This window comes from Tachyglossus aculeatus, chromosome 4, assembly GCF_015852505.1.
Source record: "Tachyglossus aculeatus isolate mTacAcu1 chromosome 4, mTacAcu1.pri, whole genome shotgun sequence".
Lineage (NCBI taxonomy): Eukaryota > Metazoa > Chordata > Mammalia > Monotremata > Tachyglossidae > Tachyglossus > Tachyglossus aculeatus.
In genome coordinates, this window is record NC_052069.1 from 105,902,450 (window position 1) to 105,922,706 (window position 20,257).

At 46.1% G+C, this 20,257-nt stretch overlaps 1 protein-coding gene across 1 annotated transcript in view; it reads left to right on the plus strand.

The window, feature by feature from the left end:
- Nucleotides 1-19,955, plus strand: part of PHF19 (PHD finger protein 19) — a 33,625-nt gene extending 13,670 nt beyond the window's left edge. Inside the window, exons 7-15 of the mRNA XM_038745474.1 lie at nt 6,582-6,677; nt 7,871-7,939; nt 10,250-10,370; nt 11,055-11,122; nt 12,775-12,945; nt 15,423-15,510; nt 16,829-16,914; nt 17,523-17,618; nt 18,648-19,955. Coding sequence (XP_038601402.1) covers nt 6,582-6,677; nt 7,871-7,939; nt 10,250-10,370; nt 11,055-11,122; nt 12,775-12,945; nt 15,423-15,510; nt 16,829-16,914; nt 17,523-17,618; nt 18,648-19,002 — 1,150 coding nt within the window. The 3' untranslated portion in view covers nt 19,003-19,955. The remainder of the gene's footprint in view (nt 1-6,581; nt 6,678-7,870; nt 7,940-10,249; nt 10,371-11,054; nt 11,123-12,774; nt 12,946-15,422; nt 15,511-16,828; nt 16,915-17,522; nt 17,619-18,647) is intronic.
- The last annotated feature ends 302 nt before the right edge of the window (nt 19,956-20,257 follow it).

Genomic DNA, 20,257 nt, shown 5'->3' on the forward strand with positions numbered 1-20,257 from the left:
GTGGGCACAGGATTTAGAATTCTAGGATCCTCAGAACTGGATAGGTGTGGAGGGGGTCAATCAGTCCAGTCTCCTACCTCCAGGAACAGGAATGATTAACCCAACCAGAACAGATGGCTGATTGTTCTCTGCTTAAGGAGACTCTATCGCTTTCCTTAGTTGCCTGTGTTTTATCATCCTGACAGTCAAGAAATTCCTCCAGAGGCCTGACCCAGCTTTTTCTTGCTGCAGTTTCAATAATAATAATTTATAATGATAATTGTGTTTGTGAAATACTTACGAAGTGGCAAGCACTGTACCTAGTGCTGGGGTGGATACAATATAATCCGATGGGACACAATCCCTGGCCTTTGTGGGTCTTGCAATCTAAGAAGAAGGGAGAAGTATTTTATCCCCATTCTACAGATGAGGTAACTGAGATACAGAAGAGTAAAGTGACTTGCCCAAGATCACATGGTAGGCAAGTATCAGACCATTTCTTCTTGTATGTTTCCTTATTGACTCCCATACCCATGGCCTACACTAGCTGTTTCAGACTTTTAACTCCCTTCTTTGTCCCCCTGCCCCCCACCATCTCTTTCCCCCTAATGATTTGGCCATATACTTTATTGCTGAAATTGAAACCATCAGGCATGATTTCCCTAAAATCTCCCATGCATCTGTCCGGTCCCTCCTTCCTCCTGACCCCTCTTCAACTCTCCCATTTTTCCCAGGAGTATCTCAAGAGATCTCCCATCTCCTCTCAAAATTCACCCCCTGCCCCTGTGCCTCCAGCTCCATTTCTTCACAATTTATCAAAACACTTACCCTCTCCCTTCTTCCTTTTCTGACTGCCATCATCAACCATTCACTTTCCAATTGCTTCTTCCTTACTGCTTTCAAGGATGCTTATGTATTCCTTATCCTAAAAAAAACCCTCTCCCTTGACGCCATGGCTCCCCTCCAGTTATCGCCCCATCTCCTCTCCAAACTCCTTGAGCAAGCTGTCCCTACCTGCTGCCCCCACTTCCTCTCCTCCAATTCTCTCCTTGACCCCCTCTAATCTGGTTTCCACCTCCCTTACCCTATGGAAACTGCCATCTTTAAGGTCACCAGTGACCTTCTTTCCAAATCTGACCACCTCTATTCCATCCTGATCCTCCTCAACCTCTTTGTGAACCACCTCCTAGAAACCTTGGCTTCAACCTTGGTGTCGGTGACACTGTCCTCTCCTGGTTCTTCTTCTATCTCACTGACCATTCCTTCTTAGTATCTTTTGCAAGCCCCCTCAAGTTCTTCAAGGTTGAGTTCTTGTCTCCATCAACACCTGCTCCCTTGGATAAAGCATTTGCCCCCATAGCTTCAACTACCACCTCTATTTGGATTATTCCCAAATCTACTTCTCCACCCTTGTCTGCAGCCTTGCAATTCCTCCTACCTTCAGGACGACTATCTGGATGTCCCACTGATACCTCAAACTTAAACATGTCCGAAACAGAATTCCTCATCTTCCCACCCAAACCCCACCCTCACCCTGTCTTTCCCATCACTGCTGTCGGCACCAGTATTCTCCGTATCTCACAAGCCCAAAACTTTGGCATTATCCTCGACTCAGCTTTTTCAACCCTCATATTCAGTCTGTCATCAAATCCTGTCAGTGCTACCTTCACACCATTACTAAAATCCACTCATTCCTCTCCATCCAAACTGCTACTATGCTGATTCAGGCACTTTATCATTTCCTGCCTTGACTGCTGCACCTATCTCCTGTCTTTTCCCATTCCAGTTCATATACTTCACTCTGCTGGATCGCTTTTCTAAAAAAAAGTTTAGTCTGTGTCTCTCCAGTTCTCAAGAACCTCCAGTGATTGTCCATCCATCTTTGCATGAAACGGAATCTCCCTACCATTGGCTTTAAAACATTCAGTCAGCTCACTCTCCAACCTCACTGATTTCCTAGCCTACACACTTTGCTCCTTTAATGCCAACTTATTCACTGTATCTCATCCTCATTTTTCTCGATGCTGATCCCTTACCCACATCCTCCCTCTGGCCTGGATCTCCATCCCCCTTCATATATGACAGACCACCGCTCTCCCCACCTTCAAAGCCTTGTTAAAACAGCACATCACCTCCAAAAGGCCTTCCCCACTTAAGCCCAGTTAAGCCCTTCTGCATCACCTATGCACTTGCATCTGAACCCTTTAAGCACTTGATATTCACCTGACCCTGTAATTTATCCAAAATTTATTTATTTATATGATGTCTGCCTCCACCCCCACGCTATACTGTAAGCTCCTGTGGGCATGGAATGTGTCTCCCTACTCTTTTGTACTGTACTCTCCAAGCGTTTCAAACAACGTTTTGCATACAGTAAGCGCTCAATAAATACCATTAATGGAGTGATTTGATTTCCCTGTGGATTTGGAGAGTCGAGGTGGGGGGGTCCTTGTAAAAAGCTCCACATAGACTTTAATGCAGTTAAAGACTCCCTCAGCCTCATTTGAATTGTGCCACTTTGGCAGCACAAATCATTTAAGAGTTATATAACTATGCACTGGTTTATGGCATGTGGGCCTCTGGACATATACCCAAATATGAGTTAATAAGGTACACATCCAGTTGTCTTTGTACTCGAAAATGCCACCACAGATGGTGAAATTCACCTACGAGTGAATGTGCGACCTAAAAGATCAAGGTGAGACCCACAGTCCTGGCCTTAATGTGCCACATACAAAGTTTGTCTTTTGTTGTGTTGTCATTTGTGGTGTTTTCAGTATCTGGCACTGTCTCCCTGTCTCTCAATCCGTACAAAGTTTCTGTTCAAAAATGCCTACTCCTTTTTCAATTGCAGTGCACCGTGGTGGTCTTTCTGTGGTCACTGACTCCTGGTTTTCAGCTGGGATGTAGTATTGTTTTTTGTTTACTTTTGCACCGTATATATACAACTTTCCAATTGTAGTCTGCTGGTGAACTGAGTTTGGGGGAGGCATACAGTTTTAAGGAATGCCTTTTCTTATATCCTTATCTATTTGGAATGAGCTGCGCACTTCTAAATAGGACTGTTTGGATATCTACAGAGTTGCCAAGTGGCACTTCTGCCTATTCAGTGACCAAGCGAGCAAATTCTGTACCATTTCCTCACGTTTGACTTTTGGGAGTGCAGTTATGAGGTATCCCACAAAGAGTAGGACTTACCTTTGGTCATTAGTGATGGTAGTTTGCACTGAACCATTCACACTTTCTCACCCGTTCCCCTGAAGTCAGAAGCATGCCTTGTGGGATGCTTGGCAAGAGAACAGGTGCAGTCTGAGGCCTGTTGCAGTGTACAAAGATATGACTGCTTGGAGTCAGAAGGGTGGATAAGTTCATTTTGGGAAAATCCTAGCCTTGGGATTCAACGTGGCTTTAAAGTCAGCTTGGCCTCTTCTGTATTTATACTGTGATTCTTGGGGACCTTGGAGGGTCTAAAATAACAGTAACTTAAACTTTGACCTGCCCACAAAAGAGAGCACTTCTGGGAGATACAGGCAAGAGACGGATAATCTAGGGGAAAGAATGAGAAGCAGCATGCCTTAGTGAATAGAGTACAGGCCTGGGAATCAAAAGGACCTGGGTTCTAATTCCATCTCCGCCATGTCTGCTGCTTGCTCTGTGCCTCAGTTACCTCATCTGTAAAATGGAGATTGAGACTGTGAGCCCTGTGTGGGACAGGGACTGTGTCCGACCTGATTCACTTGTATCTGCCCCACTGTTTAGAAAAGTGCTTGGCACATAGTAAGCGCTTAACAAGTACCGTTATTATTATTATTATCAGTATTGTTAATAATAATAAATGGTGTATTACTAAGAGTTAGGATATATGGGCACAAGTTCTAGGCTACAGCCCAGCTGTCACCTTGAACTAAACACATAATTTCTCTGAAACTCAGTTTTCTCGTTTGGGAGGCATCGTGGCGTAATGGAATGAGCAAGTGACTGGGAGTCAGGAGACCTGGGTTCTAGTCCTCACCCTACCACTAGCCTGTTGTGTAACCTTGGGCATGTCACTCTAGGCCTCAGTTTTCTCACCTGCAAAATGAAGGTAAGAAGACACTTGCTCTCCTAACCTTTTAAGATTGTGAAGTCTGTGTGTGGGGCAGGGAAAGGACAGGATCTGATTATCTTGTATCTAGCCCAGTGCTCAGCACAGTGCTAGGCATGCAGCATATGCTTAATAAATACCCAAATTATTATAAAATGCAGAGAATAATCTCTTCATCTCTCCACTCATAAGACTATAGTGAGGACAAAATGAGAGTTAATGGGATAGTGCTTTAGGGAATTTTTTTTACATGCCATGTAAATCTGAAGTGATTTTATAATGAATCCCTTCTCCCATCCTCTTTTCCCCACTCTCGAAGGCCCAAATGCAGTGTTCCCACTGCCAAAGTTGGATGGGGCCAGGAGCGTGTGCCTCTGGGAATCCTTTCACTCTCGGGCCCGGGTTGTCTCCGGCTGAGGAACCCGCCCAAAAGGGCAGTGAGAGTGCCTTTTCCCAAAATAACCCAGTGAAGGGAACTGGCAGTTGAGCAGACCAACAATGCCGCACACTTTCCTCCCTCGTAGGCTGGGAGGTTACAACAAAGAAGTGCTTCTTTTGATGGGGTGAGAAGTCCCCAGACTCAGAGGGCATTCTAAAGGAACCGAGCAGATTTCTTTGACTCCTGACCATTCCTATATCTGTGAGCAGTTACTTCCCAAGGGAAGCCAGTGAGTTTTTCAATAGCGAAGCTTAGTTTTGTTATTCACAAGGAAATTCCAAATTGTCCAGCCAGAGGATCACTTTCAGCCCCCTATATCGGAAGCAGCAAGTGGAATTATTTTTTAATTTCAACCTCCCCCTGAAGTGCTGGCTGAATGTCAGGACTCCAGTTACAAATGCTGTAGAATAGAAGATGAAGTAGATGTTCTGTCACTGAAATGCACAACTCTTGGGGAAAGGCAAATTCCACTTCCTCTGGCCCTGGCGCATAAGTGAGAGAGCACATTCATCATGATCATCATCTTCAAATGAAGGACAATATAACTAGTGGTAAAGCAGAAAGGGAGCCCTGGGTATGAACCTGAGCTACCATCCCTTTCATTATCATTTGAGAATCGTGGCATGCAATTAGGCAATGACTTTTTGAGCTCTGTGTACTTTCTAGGCCCTTACTTTTTTAAAAATTGGGGTTACATTTTCAGAATTTAATTCAGATTTTTTTAAAGTTTTTTCTCAATGTTTTCCTTGCTAAAAAGGATGAGTCGATGCACTGATTTAGCCAAGGGTGGTAATAATGAAATATTTTTATGGTATTTAAGCACTTACTATGTGCCAAACATTGCACTAAGCACTAGGGTCAATAGAAATAACCAGCTATGACAGTCCCTGTCCCACGAGGGGCTCACAATCTGTATCGGAGGAAGAACAGTTTCTAAATCCCCATTTTACAGATGGTTAACTTTTAAGTTGATTTGATGCCTTTGTGTGAAGTTTTGCCATTATTTCAGCAGCGTGAATAGGATTGATATTTTAGAACAGGTTATGTTGAAGGCTTGATAATTTTAAAATGTATTATAAATATAGATGTTCGTGTCTTGAGTGTGTGTGTGTGTGTGTGTGTGTGTCTGTGTAGGGAGAAAGCACATGCATGCCATGATTCTTAAATGATAATGAAAGGGGTGGTAGCAAAGGTTGATACCCAGGGCTCCTTTTCTGCTTTACCACTAGTTATATTGTCCTTCGGTTTGAAGATGATGATCGTGATGAATGTGCTTTCTCCCTATCTTGTAAAGAGTCTGAAATTTCCTTTGGTACCTGGTATCCATGGTCAAGTTTTGTTTATCTCTTATGAGAACGTCACCATACCTATCATTTTAGTGTAGGGCCTTCACCCAGACTTGGATATTGCTCAGTTTTACTTTGACATTGCAGTCCATTCCCCTAAATAAAGCACTTACGCCTTAACATTTCTATGAATGCCAATGGGGGCGGGGTGGGAGAGCGTATGTTTAGCCATTTGAATCATGTGCAAATGCCAGAAATAAGCAATGTTTCTGAAGGATCACTTGCCGAGCAGATGTCATATATGAATCATAAAAATAAAAGCTAGATTGAAGCCCCCAAAGCTGCAACTTTTGTAGTTGAAGCCCAATTTTTTCTTGACATTTAAAGATTCATAATTTGATAATTACGTCCCCTCACCAATTACACATCACTTTTAAACCTGAAAAGTCCCCACCCTTGAGAGAATCTTAAATCCCAGCTCCTCAGATCCTCACGGGGAGGCCGAAAGGACCATCACCAATTAAGAAAATTATCCTTTCTCTTCACCGTTCCGCATATGGAACCCTATACCCATGACTTATATTCTGTTTTCATCTTTGAAAGCACAGCATATGCTGACTAGGTAAGGGGATATTTAATTAAGTGGTGGTGGCTGTACTGCTTGGCTGTCATTGGGGCTGTTTGCTAGTCCTCTAGATGCTGATGTAGATAGGGATAATCTTCATTTCCAACGCATCTGAAGGCACCAGCGGGGAATTGGATACAGTGCTTTAATATTGGTTTCTCTCCCCAGGTGGTACCTGAAGATGCTTCAGTGTTACAGGTGCAGGCAGTGGTTTCATGAAGCCTGCACCCAGTGCCTTAATGAACCCATGATGTTTGGAGACCGGTAGGTCTTTCATTAAATCTCTCTCTCACTCTCCCTCTACCTTTCCTCGCCCTCCATCTCCCTACCTTTCTTTTTATTGAATGATGCATAATTAGTGTAGCAGTGTTGTTAGCTGCTGTCAGAATTGGGGCCAAACCCAGGGAGGGAGGAAGTGTAAGCGGGGGAGAGAGAGAGAGAGAGTGTGTATGTGTGTGTGTGTTTGCCTGTATGCATGTGTGGGTGCATGTGTATGTATGTGTCAAGTGATCTGAACTTAGAGGGTTGACCTTACCTCCTCAGTGCTGACACATCCGGCCAAACAACCGAAGTGAAATTTCATCTCCTCTTCTGAAAGTTAGTAGAATCTAAAAACAGTGGGGTGGGTAGAGTTTCTCTGTTTAATGGCCCACGGTAAAGTCGGCAGAAAAGACATGGCTCTCCCAAAGAGGTCATGTTATGCTTAAGCTTGGTGGGCAGAGAAGTATTAGACCTGGATAAGGAGGTAATCTGATAACTGCAAATGGGCTAATTTATAACAGTCCTTATAAAGTCCAAGCAGAGCATCTTAGAGGCTGGACCGCAACAGCAGCAAAGATTTGTAAGCGTGGGGGTCTGTATTAGTAGAGGCCTACCAAGTGTAGCAGTGCCCAGGCTGTGGAGAGAGACATATCCTACCCTCTACTCCTCCCTTTCTTTTCCAAGGAAAAGTGCCCAGCGAGATGGAAATTAGCAGGGAGGGCTCAAGGGATCACTGTTGGGGAATATGGAAAGGATCCCCTGGGGAATTTGATTTTTTCAGCAGTTCTCAGGACCCATGGACAGCTGGGTAGTTTCCACTGTCATTCATTCATTCATTCAATCGTATTTATTGAGCGCTTACTGTGCGCAGAGCACTGTACTAAGCACTTGGGAAGTACAAGTCGGTAACTTAAAGAGATGGTCCCTACCCCACAGCGTGCTCACAGTCTAGAAGGGGGAAACAGACAACAAAACAAAATAAGTAGATAGGTGTCAGTACCATCAGAATAAATAGAATTATAGCTATATGCTCATCATTAATAAAATAGAGTAATAAATATGTACAAATATACCCAAGTGCTGTGGGGAGGGGAAGGGGGTAGAGCAGAGGGAGGGAGTGGTGGGGAGGGGAGGAGGAGCAGAGGAAAATGTTGGGGGGGGGGCTTCAGTGCAGTTCATCTCTCTTTCTTTTTTAGGTTCTATATTTTTTTCTGCTCGGTGTGCAACCAGGGACCAGAATACATCAAGAGGCTGCCCTTGAGGTGGTAAGTGCTAGAATGGGGCAAGTGGTGGGCCTGAGGCAACAGATAGTGCTAGAGAGAACCCTAGGCTCACTTCACCAGGCCTCAGTCTGGAGAACCTAATAATTTATAGTAGTAGTAGCAGTAGTAGTAGCAATAGTAGTCGTAGTAGTAGTAGTAGCAGTAGTAGCAGCAGTAGTAGTAGTAGTAGTAGTAGTAGTAGTAGTAGTAGTAGTAGTAGTGGCAGTTTTTGAGGGTCCACTGGGCCCAGTGAGTGTACTAGGTGCTTGGGAAATACAAAGCCAGCAAGTGACACATACCTTCCCACAAGGAGTTTACACGCTAATGAAAGAGTCAGACCTTTTTTGCATTTGTAAATATGAAAATATTTACGAAGAGTTTAATCAAAGGAAATAATTGAATGTAAAATTGAGAAGGATGTCGCTATAGCAGCGTGGCTCAAGCACGGGCTTGGGAGTCAGAGGTCATGGGTTCAGATCCCGGCTCTGCCAATTCGATCAATCGTATTTATTGAGCGCTTACTGTGTGCAGAGCACTGTACTAATAATTACAATTATTAATTGTCAGCTGTGTGACTTTGGGCAAGTCACTTGACTCCTCTGTGCCTCAGTTACCTCATCTGTAAAATGGGGATTAAGACTGTGAGCCACACCTGGGACAACCTGATCATCTTATATCCTCCCCAGCGCTTAGAACAGTGCTTTGTACATAGTAAGCACTTAACAAATGCCATTTTATATATATATATAAATAAATATATATATAAATAAATGTGGGAGACTTTTGATGATAGATAATAATAATAATGACGGTTTTTGATAAGCACTTACTGTGTGCGAAGCACTGAGGATACAAAGTTATCAGGTTGTCCTACATTGGGCTCACAGTTTTAATCCCCATTTTACAGATGAGGTAACTGAGGCACAGAGAAGTTAAGTGACTTGCCCAAAGTCACACAGCTGACAAGTGGCGGAGTAGGGATTAGAACCCATGATCTCTGACTCCCAAGCCCATGGTCTTTCCACTGAGCCACGCTGCTGATGGGTTTGGATGACTTGGGACACTAAGTACTAACTGGAGAAGGCTTGTCCAAGGTGGGATTTTAGTAGGGCATCAAATGTGGGAAGCACTGCGGTTCATCAGATTTGTGGAGGCTGAAGAGGCGAGAAAAGATACAGCCAGAAGGTTCGCTTGGGAGAAACCAAGACAGCTAGTAAGAGCAAAGGGAGCCAAGGTGGAGCCAGATGGTGGAGAGCTTTGAAACCGGCTGAGGAGTTTTTGTTTGGATGTGGAAAGTAGCAGCGGAGGGCTTTGAGGAGAGCAGAGACGTGAGCTGAGCGACGCAGCCGAAGGGCATTGGCTTGTCTAAGCTTCTTCTTTCGAAGATTCTTCTACAGCCTGGGAACCATTTCAGAGGAAGACCCCCAGCCACAGTTCTGCAAGGACCCTACCCTCTTCCCATCTCCCTTGTGGCTCAGCTCTCTCCTGGTAAATTGGTCTGTCCCCTTTAAAGCAGTTTTGAAGGATTTCTCTCAGGACTGAGTGTTGGTGTTCATTGCAGGAGAGGCATGGGAGTCAACCCTCTTCCTTTCTCATCCTTGTGGGGAACCCTTCTCAACTGGTATATGGCTGTATACAGCAGGAGGCTGAGCAAGGCCTGGCATCGTGTATCTATGGGGGTGAGGAGGAGAGGAACCAGGACCTTAACTTGAAGGACTTTTAGGCTGCCAGTCAATCCATCAATCGATGGAATTTATTGAGTGCTGACACTTCCTAAATACTAAGGAAAGGAGACCTGAATGAGGGATTGAGCTGGAGCAAAGATGGGAAAAGATGTCCAAAAACTTCTGTCCCTTCATGGCGCCTCAGCACATGAAGCTTTGAAGAAGAAAATTCCCCCAAAGGGGAAAGATTCGGAGTTAATCAGGCAATAGTATTTGAGGGCCTATTGTGTGCAGAGAACTGTATTTGAGTGCCTGTTGTGTGCAGAGAAATGTATGAAGCTCTTGGGAGAGAACAGTTCTGTGAAGGTAGAAGTCATGAAACCTCACAAGGACCTTGATACATTTCAAACTATTGCTCTGATGAGTGAATTTCCTTTACAGAATGCTGAGAATAATGATGGTATTTATATTTGTTAAGCGCTTACTATGTGCCAAGCATTGAGAACCTGGTTTTCTCACCATGCCCATTTTTTTCAATACCAGCACGGAGGAGTTCAAACTTCTCCCCCAGCTTTGCCCACGGTTGGGGGAAGAGGGTTGGGGAAATGAGCTAGCTCATTCCTTTCTCATCTCTCTTCTTCTCTCTCAGGGTGGATGTGGTTCACCTGGCCCTTTACAACCTAGGAGTGCAGAGCAAAAAGAAGTACTTTGACTTCGAGGAAATCTTAGCCTTTGTCAATCATCACTGGGAGCCCCTTCAGCTCGGGAAGGTAAACAGGAAGACATCCTGGCCAGTGTGGGGAGGCGGGGTGGCAGGGGGACTGACAGTGGAATTGTTAAGAGGAGCCTATAGATCCCGAGATGGGGGATGAAGGCATGAACCCCACCATTTCCTAAAAGGAATATTTCTTACGGGTTTTATGGAATATGTGAAAGCAGTCCAGCTCTAAATTAGAACCGCAAGCCTCTTGGCTTTGGGCTGCTGGAGGGGGCATTCAGGGAGTGTTTGGAAAATGTTGGATTTTCTATGTGGAAGAGAAGAGGTGCTTCAAAGTCATCTCCAAGTGTAATTTTCACGAGGGCCTGAGGCTGCTGAAAGTTAGAAAGTGAAGCGGAGCTGCCACCAATTGGCTTCCTGACGAATAGCATTAGGTGGGGCTGGATCAGAAATGAACGGATGGCAGTTTGAGGGGTTTTTTCAGTTTGCAGAAGTAATGGAGTGCCTCTAAGTCAGACATGGGAGGAGGGACAGAGGCAGGAGAAGATACAGCTCTTACCCTCAAGGGGGGCTGATAGTCTGGAGGCGATAGCACACGCATTGCATGCACGTGTACACACACACAGCTGGGGGAAAGGGCAGAGGGATGAGAAGACTCACTCCCTGCCTTCTAGACTCTGATGCTTCCATGGTCTCACTGATGGACACTGATGTTTCTGCAAATCCCTCTTTTAAGCTGACCAGTACCCCAGTGGCAGAACGGGGACCCCACCTCCTCAATGCACTAAACAGCTACAAAAGCAGGTAAGACTGAGGGTGCCGGGGACTGGGAATAATAATGATGGCATTTATTAAGCAGTTACTACGTGCATAGCACTGTTCTAAGCACTGGGGAGGTTACAGTGGGATCAGGTTGTCCCATGGGGGGTTCACAGTCTTAATCCCCATTTTACAGATGAGGTAACTGAGGCACAGCGAAGTTAAGTGACTTGCCCAAAGTCACCCGGCTGACAATTGGCGGGGCCGGGATTTGAACCCCTGACCTCTGACAGGGAAGGTTGGGAAAGGATAGTGGAGAGGGATGGGTAAGGTTGGAATCATCGCGTGAGATTTCAGCTAGGATTGAAGTGGCCGAGGAGGGAAGGCAACAGCAAACCAGTTTGATTTTCCAAGCTTGTTGGTCCCTGCTTGCTTGTTTGCCTATAGCCTTCCCTCGACCTCCTTAATATCCCTTCACAGCATTCCTTATAGTCTGTTTTTCCGTCAGAACACTGGGCCATGAGCTGTGCTCTTAAAGGAAAGGCAAATGATCCATAATGTGGTTAGGGCTGCACCATCAAAAGTTCCCTTCTTTTCCCTCTAGGCTGTAAGCTTCTTGTTGGAAGGAACATGTCTGACCAACTCTGTCATGCTATACGCTCCCAAGCGCTTTGTACAGTGCTCTGCATACATTAAGCACTGAATAAATGAGCTTGTTGTGGGCAAAGAATATATTTGTTTGTTGTTGTTTTGTACTCTCCCAAGTGCTTAGTACAGTTCTTTGTACACAGTAAGCACTCAATAAATATGATTGATTGAATGAATGAGTGAAAAAATGGGTAGAGATGATTGATTGATTTCCCATTGCTATTCCTAGCTTTCCCTCTAGTTACCCATTACAAATTTCTTGTCCCTCTTGAATCTATTGGTATTCTCAGCCTGCCACAACTCTTCTTGTGGTGCTAAATTCCATGCTTCACCACCTTGGTTTTTTTTTTTTAATGGCATTTGTTAAATGTGTACTAAGTGCTGGGCATTGTACTAAGCACTGGGGTAGATATAAGCTAATTTGGTTGGACACAGTCCCTGTCACACATAATAATAATAATAATAATAATAATAATGATAATAATTGTGGTATTTGTTAAGCACTTACTATGTGCTGGGCATTGTACAAAGTGCTGGGGTGGATACAAGCAAATAGGGTTGTCCCACATGGGCTTCACAGTCTTAATCCCTATTTTACAGATGAGGTCACTGAGGCCCAGGGAAGTGAAGTGACTTGCTCAAGGCCACACAGCAGACAAGTGGCAGAGCCAGGATTAGAACCCATATCTTTCTTACTCCCAGGCCCATGCTCTCTCCACTAGGCTACAGTGCTTCTTGAAAGTGAAAATGTGATTCTTTATGTCTGTCTTAATCTTAGTACCTTCAGACCTCTGGTCCTGTAGTATGGGATTTAGCAAACTTAATTTTACGTTCGTACTGCCACCCTCTTCATGATTTGTGTAACTGTCAGTCCTGTCCCATTTGCCCAGGAGAACAGTTGCCATGACGGTTTGATCAGAGGATGGCCCTGGTGCTTTGTTCCCCAGGGTGGAAGGGCAGGACTTCTGCTTGGGTTTTCTTCCCCAAAGCCATTGGCCTTGGTTAGACCCTGCAGCTTTCCTCCTCTCCCCTGGCCTCTTGCTTTGCAGATTTCTCTGTGGCAAGGAAATCAAGAAGAAGAAGTGCATCTTCCGCCTGAGGATCCGGGTGCCCCCCAACCCCCCAGGGAAGCTGCTGCCGGACAAGGGAGCCGGTCCGAGCGAGAACAACTCCTCGGAGCTGCGGAAAAGAGGGAAGAGCAAACACCCTTCTGAGCACAGGTCAGTTCCTGTCTGTTCAGGTGAGCCCCGGAACCTCTCTGCTTTCTGTTCTCTGCTCCAAATGGAACAGATGGTAGGGCAGACTCTGGCAAGAACTCCACAGCTTATTTAAACCTAGCGAAACCCCAGATCCTGGCCAGGGCCCAGCCCTTCACGTTACGGGATTCGGCTGTTGCTGCTTGCTGGGGTTGGAGAGCAACACAGAGTATGGCCTTCCTCCCTGCCAGACCTCTGGGAAGGAAGAGTCATTGCCATGGGGATTGAGTCAGGTTCAGCAGGGCTTGGTTAGTGCAGAGAGCTGCTCCACCCGGCCCAAGGCTGAACTTCTAAGGAGAATCAAACAGATAGTCTAGTCCTACTGGCCCCGGGCCTGCTGACTTGAACATGGGCCCAAGAAAGAGCAGAATCAATCCCAGGAAATCGTGCATTGCACCCCTTTCACCAAGGGTCCAATAGGAAGGGCTCAACCGCCTTCTGTTTGCATGTGGAGTACACGTTGGCAACGTATTCATTCAGTTGTATTTATTGAGCACTTGCTGTGTGCAGAGCGCTGTACTGGGCGCTTGGGAGGTACAGGTTGGCAACATATAGAGATGGTCCCTGCCCAGCAACAGGCTCACGGTCTAGAAGGGGGAGACAGACAACAAAACAAAATAAATGAACAAAATAAAATAGAATAGTAAATATGTACAAGTAAAATAAATAGAGTAATAAATCTGTACAAAGTATACATACAAGTACATGGTATACATGGTATAGATATAAGCTAATCAAGTTCAGGTTGGATGCAGTCCCTGTCACACGTGGGGCTCAAGGTCTTAATTCCCATTTTACAGAAGGGATGACTTGCCCAAGGTCACACGGCAAGCATGTGAAGCAGCGTGGCTCAGTGGAAAGAGCCCGGGCTTGGGAGTCAGAGGTCATGGGTTCGAATCCCAGCTCTGCCACGTGTCTGCTGTGTGACCTTGGGCAAGTCACTTGACTTCTCTGAGCCTCAGTTCCCTCATCTGTAGAATGGGGATGAAGACTGTGAGCCCCACGTGGGACAACCTGATCACCTTGTAACCTCCCCAGCGCTTAGAACAGTGCTTTTCACATAGTAAGCGCTTAACAAATGCCATCATTATTATTATTATTATTATTATTATTATTATTATCATTATTATGTGAGCAGTTGCTCCGGAATTTGCACAAAAGTAGTCTCAAAGCTTTCCTTTCTCCATGATTACAGACCTTTGAGGCTCTCTCTCTCTGACCTCCAGCAGGGTCATATTAGAGGAGAATCATGCCTTTAACACCTGTTTTGATGTCTGTCTTCCCTCTCCTAGACTGTGAGCCCATTGTGGGCAGGGATTGTCTCTGTTGCTGAATTGTACTTTCCAAGCACTTAGTACAGTGCACTGTACACAGTAAGCACTCAATAAATACAACTGGATGAATTTAAAAGCTAGTGATTGGGCTCCACCTACATGGGACCTGTCCTGCTACAGTGTCCTGACGTCACATTGTCATGTCCTCCTCTCCTGGGCTCTTTGGAAGTTTAATTTTTTTTTAGTCTAAGGTTGGCACTTGGCAAATCAGCTGCAATGAGTCAATGTGGAATTTACAAAGCAGGTCCCAACAGTGAAACAGGACCAAATTTCCTATGTGGTTTAATCAATCTATCAGTGGTATTTATTGAGAGCACTGAACTACGCAATTGGGAGAATGTGATAGAGTAAGTAGACATGATCCCTGCCCTTAAGGAGTCTATAATCTACTCGGGGAGAGCGGCCATAAAATAAATCACAGATAGGGGAAGCAACCAAAATAAGAATTGGGATGAGGGATGGTGAGGATATAAGGGTAGGTCTGGACTCAAGTGCATAGATGATTCAAGAGGAAGGGAAAATTGGTTGGGGAAATGACAGGTGAATCAAGTAAGGCTTCCTGGAAAGTGATTTTTTTTTTCGATAGAATTTTGAAAATGGGAAAATGGTGGTCTGTCAGATTTGAAGGGGGCAGGAGTTTAGCTCCATAGAAGCAGCATAGTCCAGTGGAAAGACCCTGGTCCTGGAGTTGGGGGAGCTGGGTTCTAATCCCAGCTCCATCACTTAGCTGCTGTGTGACCATGGGCAAGGCACTTCACTTATCTGGGCCTCAGTTATCTCATCTGTAATATGGAGATTAGGAATGTGAGCCCCAGGTGGGACAGGGACTGTGTCCAACCTGATTAGCATATATCTACCCCAGTGCTTAGTATGATGCCTGGCACATAGTACGTGCTTAATACCATTAAAAAAAATGCAGGGGGGTAATGACGTTTCCCAGGTTTTTCCTTCTAAGTCCCTCGAGTGGCACTGAAGCTGAATTCCTGGGCTTCTGGGTACTCCTAGCACAATTAGACACTTGCCTTTTCTCCTTGATGTTTAGGGTGTGTTTGATAGTCTTCTAACAAATCTGACTCATCCCACTTTTTTCTCTGTCTTTATTTCCAGTTTGCTGCCTCATGAGTTTCAACAGCAGAAAAGGCGAGTTGTTAGAAGAAAAAGATCAAAATTTTTGTTGGAGGATGCTATTCCCAGTGTTAGTTTCTCACTCTTTCTTACTCTCCACAACTTTCCTTTGCAGGGGAGACATGCCTTAGTAATGTCTTTAGTTGTACAAGCGCTTAGTACAGTGCTTTGCACACAGTAAGCGCTCAATAAATACGATTGAATGAGTTGTCCTCTCTGAGTAGGGCACGATGGGAGCCCAGGGCAATCATGGCTCCAGTCTAAGAGAGGCAGGTCACAGCTCCTCTCCTGGGACTGTCATTTAAAAGCACTACTCCAAGCACAGACTCTCCCAGGGTCAACTTTTGGGGCAGGAGCTCCCTTTTTGGAGTCAACATTTGGGGTGGGAGCCCCTTTTTGAGGGTCAGTTTTTGGGCTGCTGCTCCCTTTTTACTGGTTTACATTAGGAATGTGGAAGAAAATGCTGTTCTGAGGTTTAAATTAGCAATTATTTTTAAGAGACAGGGGCTATGAAGCACCAATGTAGTGTGACTTTGGGCAAGTCACTTAACTTCTCTGTGCCTCAGTTCCCTCATCTGTAAAATGGGATGAAGACTGTGAGCCCCACGTAGGACAACCCGATTACCTTGTATCTCCCCCAGTGCTTAGAACGGTGCTTGGCACATAGTAAGCGCTCAACAAATACCATCATTATTATTATTATTTGATTGTGCCAAGCTCGGTGTCCCACACTTTATGTCCAGCTCCACCCTCAATCCTCCTGGCCTGCAACAGAGGTCTTCACTGCTTAGTGGACAGAGCCCAGGACTGGGAGTCAGAAAGGACATGGGTTCTAATCCCGGCTCCACCCTTGTCTGCTGTGTGACCCTGAGGCAAGTCACTTCACTTCTCTGTGCCTCAGTTACCTCGTCTGTAAAATGGGAATTAAGACTGAGTCCTATGTGGGACGTGGACTATGTCCAACCTGATTAGCTTGTATCTATCCAAGAGCTTAACACAGTACCCGCACATAGTAGGCGCTTAGCAAACAAATACCATGAGCATATCTCTCTTTTTACAAAGAGCCTGATGCTCATAGTTAAGTGTGGTAATCTGGTGGGTGAGTCTTTGCTATCCCCTGGGGTAGGGGACACTTTAAATAGAGGAGGCAGGGAAGTCACTGAACTGAGCAAGTCCATCTGGGGTCTTATTTTTGACCCTACTGCTGGCGCCTCTCTGGTTGACTAACCAGCACCTGAGAGGTCAAAGAGCAAGAGAAGAGGACAGGGCAGTTCTGCCAAGCTAGTCCCAGGCAAATCCATGCCTGTACTCTACTCCCTCTCCCCAGTGCCCCATACATGCCTTGGGTTTTTATTTATTTGCTCTATTTCTTTTCTTTTGTGATGCAGAGTGACTTCACCTCTGCCTGGAGCACGAACCACCATCTGGCCAGCATATTTGACTTTACACTGGATGAAATTCAGAGTTTAAAAAGGTACGTTTGACCCATGTACCCCTCTGCCCAAAAGAAAGGGTGGGGGGTGGGGGGGGGGGTGCCTGGACAGGAGCATGTTTTTTGTGGGGGGGATCAGGGAAGCAACTTCTTGACCATTTCAAGAAACCCATGCTATCAGGAGCAGAGCAGGGAAACAGTTTTAAAAAAAAGAGAGACATGCTGTTTGCATAAGCCCCAAGAGGGATGGATAATTTTAGCAAATGAACCTCACCAAGAGGGTAACTGGAAGCTGAGTGATTTTCCCCACCCCCTCAGCAGGTGGTAAATCATATCAACTGCAAGAGCAGCTTTTGTCAGGCTGGCCTTGGTGCTTGGGTAGCAAGGGACTGAGTTGCCCCTCCTGGCCTCTTTCCTCCAGCTCAACTACCTCTCTCCCTCCAGATCAGACTTGTTGTCCACGAGGTTTGGTCCAAACTTTAGCAGAAATTGCCCCATCTCTTGCTCCTTAAACCCTGCCTTTGTGGAGGAGGAGGGGGAAGTGGAGGATTAGTTGTTTGCTGCTTGGCAGAGTGGAGAGAGGCGGGCTCCGGGTGATGACAAGCATGGCTGGGCCAGAACTTTACCCTCTCCCCTGTTCTGTCCCCCAGTGCTAGTTCAGGCCAGACTTTCTTCTCTGACCTGGACTCCACAGATGCAGCCAGCACTTCAGGTTCGGCCTCCACCAGCCTGTCCTACGAGTCCAGGTAAGATGTCCTTCAGCTTGAGTTTACCTGGGCCTGGATTGTCTCCCTTGCCCTGCTTCTTCTTGCTGCCTCCCAACCCTGACCTTTCTTTCTTTGTCAACTCTCACATCCCCTTGCTTGAACTTCAAGTTAAATTCCACTCCCCAGTTCTCTCTCGGTCCTTCTCCGCACTCTCCTTCCACTCACTTTGCACATTCTTGTAGACTCGGGGTAAGGAGTGCCTTCGCTTTGATTGCACTCCAACAAGGGAGACTATACAGCTCCTCAGTTGCCTACTTCTCACCAGGTAGGCTATGGCAGAGTCTGGCTTCTTTTTAAAAATCTAGAAGGTCAGGTTGTAAGGCGAGGACTCTCAGGGGCTTGTCTGTGGAAGGATGAGAGCTTCCTGTAACTTGAGGGTCTCTCCCATAGGTTTGGGAGCTTTGTACAGGGGAGATGCCTGAGGATAAATTCCTCAATATTTCATAGTCGAGTCCATCCTGTCAACCGAATGGGTTGAGCATCCCACTAGTAATGAAAATTGTAGTGTTTAAGTACTTACTATGTATAAAACACTACACTGAATACTGGAATAGGTACAAAGGTAATCATGTTATAGTCTCTGTCTCATGTAGGGCTCACAGTCTAAATAGGAGAGAGAACAGAAATTGAATCCCCATTTCACAGATGAGGAAACTGAAGCATAGAGAAGTTAAGTGACTTGCCCAAGGTCACAGAGCAGGCAGCTGGCAGGGCTCAAGAACCCAAGTCCTCCAACTTCCAGGCTGGTGCTCTTTCCACTAGGCCATTTTGCATATAGAAGAGTAAAACTAGAGTCACTTTTTCCTTCCCCATTCCCATAACTCTCTCACGTGCTCTCTCACAGGGTCTTGCAGGCTCTCTTCTAACATGCTCTCTCGCGTGCTCCCACATATGCTCTCTTGTACTCTCTCGCTCTCTCTCTGCCCCTCCTGAATGGAGGAGGATAAAGACAGACATTTGTCCCTCCACTCACCATTTATCTCCTTTTTTCCGTCTCTCTCTTCCTAGGAGAAATGTAGGCAGCCGGAAGAGGAAGCTGGCGGCCAAAGTCTACACCTCTCTGGGGGTGAAGAGGAAAGCCACTGAGTCAGGCGGGCGTGGGGGTGGCTGCCCCTCGGACAGCAGCGCCGAGGGAGGGGTGTCCGGTCCTGAGCGCCCAGACGATGGAATTGACAGCCACACATTTGAGAACATCAGCGAGGATGACTCCTCTCTTTCCCACCTCAAATCCTCCATCACCAATTATTTCGGAGCAGCTGGGCGGCTGGCCTGTGGCGAGAAGTACCAGGTTTTGGCCCGGAGAGTGACCCCAGAGGGGAAGGTCCAGTACCTGGTTGAGTGGGAAGGGACCACCCCATACTGACAGAGCAAACGACGCTGAGCTCGGCCCAGGTGGAGGGGGAGAGAGAGTCCGGACAGAAGCGCGGAAACCAAAGGAGAAGGGGACACTCTGCTTGGGGGCATCCTGGAACAGGGAGGAGGGGACAGTTAATCCAGGAAAACGGGGTGATGGCTGAATGCCAGACATGGCCAGTGAGCTTTGGTGTTAAGGTGGGGAGGGTGCAGGGGAAAGGGCATGGGCAGGCTGGGGGTGTGCAGAACATTGGGAACCACGACGTCGCCCTTGTGTGATGGTGCTCGTGCTGCTGAAGGCATTCTGGGGGCCCAGGTCTAGAACTGACTCTTCCCTCCTCTATTGTCTCTTCTCTTCTTTCCTTCTCTCTTCCTGCCCAGTCTATTTTACTGGTGTATATTCAGATAGGATCAACTAGGTGCCTTTCTCTAACTGACCTACTCAAAGGCATTATGTGGTAGTGAGAGCTGTTAGCAGTTCTGCTTTTCATACAGTACTTGTCTGCCTGCCAGTGGTCTGGATCGGCACCAGCAGGAACCGGTGAGGCGGGCAGCCCTGCCTCGGTGGTGTGGATCGAAGTAGAACTCGTTGACAGGCTCCCCATCATCCGTCCCACCCTTGCCGCAGTTATACTGACAGGGAAAGTGCAACTGTCACGAAATACTCATTGTGGGGGGAAGGAAAGAAACTTTAGTGAAACTAATCAAAGCCCTTCTTGGTAATGCTGTACTTCCTTGCAGAGGGCGTAGATCTAGGGAAAGCAGCGGGAGAGAAGAGCAAGGTCATTTTTAATGATGTGGATAGTCCCCATTGCAGTTCCATCTTTAGAGAACTCCCTGGTAAGGGGGATTAGTTCTTACAACCTAGTAACATGGAAAGTGGCTCCTTTCCTGGAGTTGCAAATTCTAAGAGGGTTTAAATGAGAAACATAGCATTTGGTGGGGGTTTTTTGTATTTTTCCACCCTATGTGTCAAAGTTCTGCTACCGTGGAGCTACAGGTGGGGGAAAGCTCTCTGTCTGAGATAGTATATCTTTTCACCCCTTTTGACAATCACAGGATTGGGTAAGTCTGGCCCTTGCCCTAGTCAAACTTTTGGAGAAATAAAGTGGCCTGTCTCTTGCATCATTGTCACTGGCTAATGTGGAGCTAAAGAGGGTTTTTAAACAAACAAACAAAAAGATCACCCCATCCAAACTGGGGCTACCTCAGCCCAATCTTTAGAAACTCTGGGTCCCCACAGTCCACTTTGATCTCATATTTTT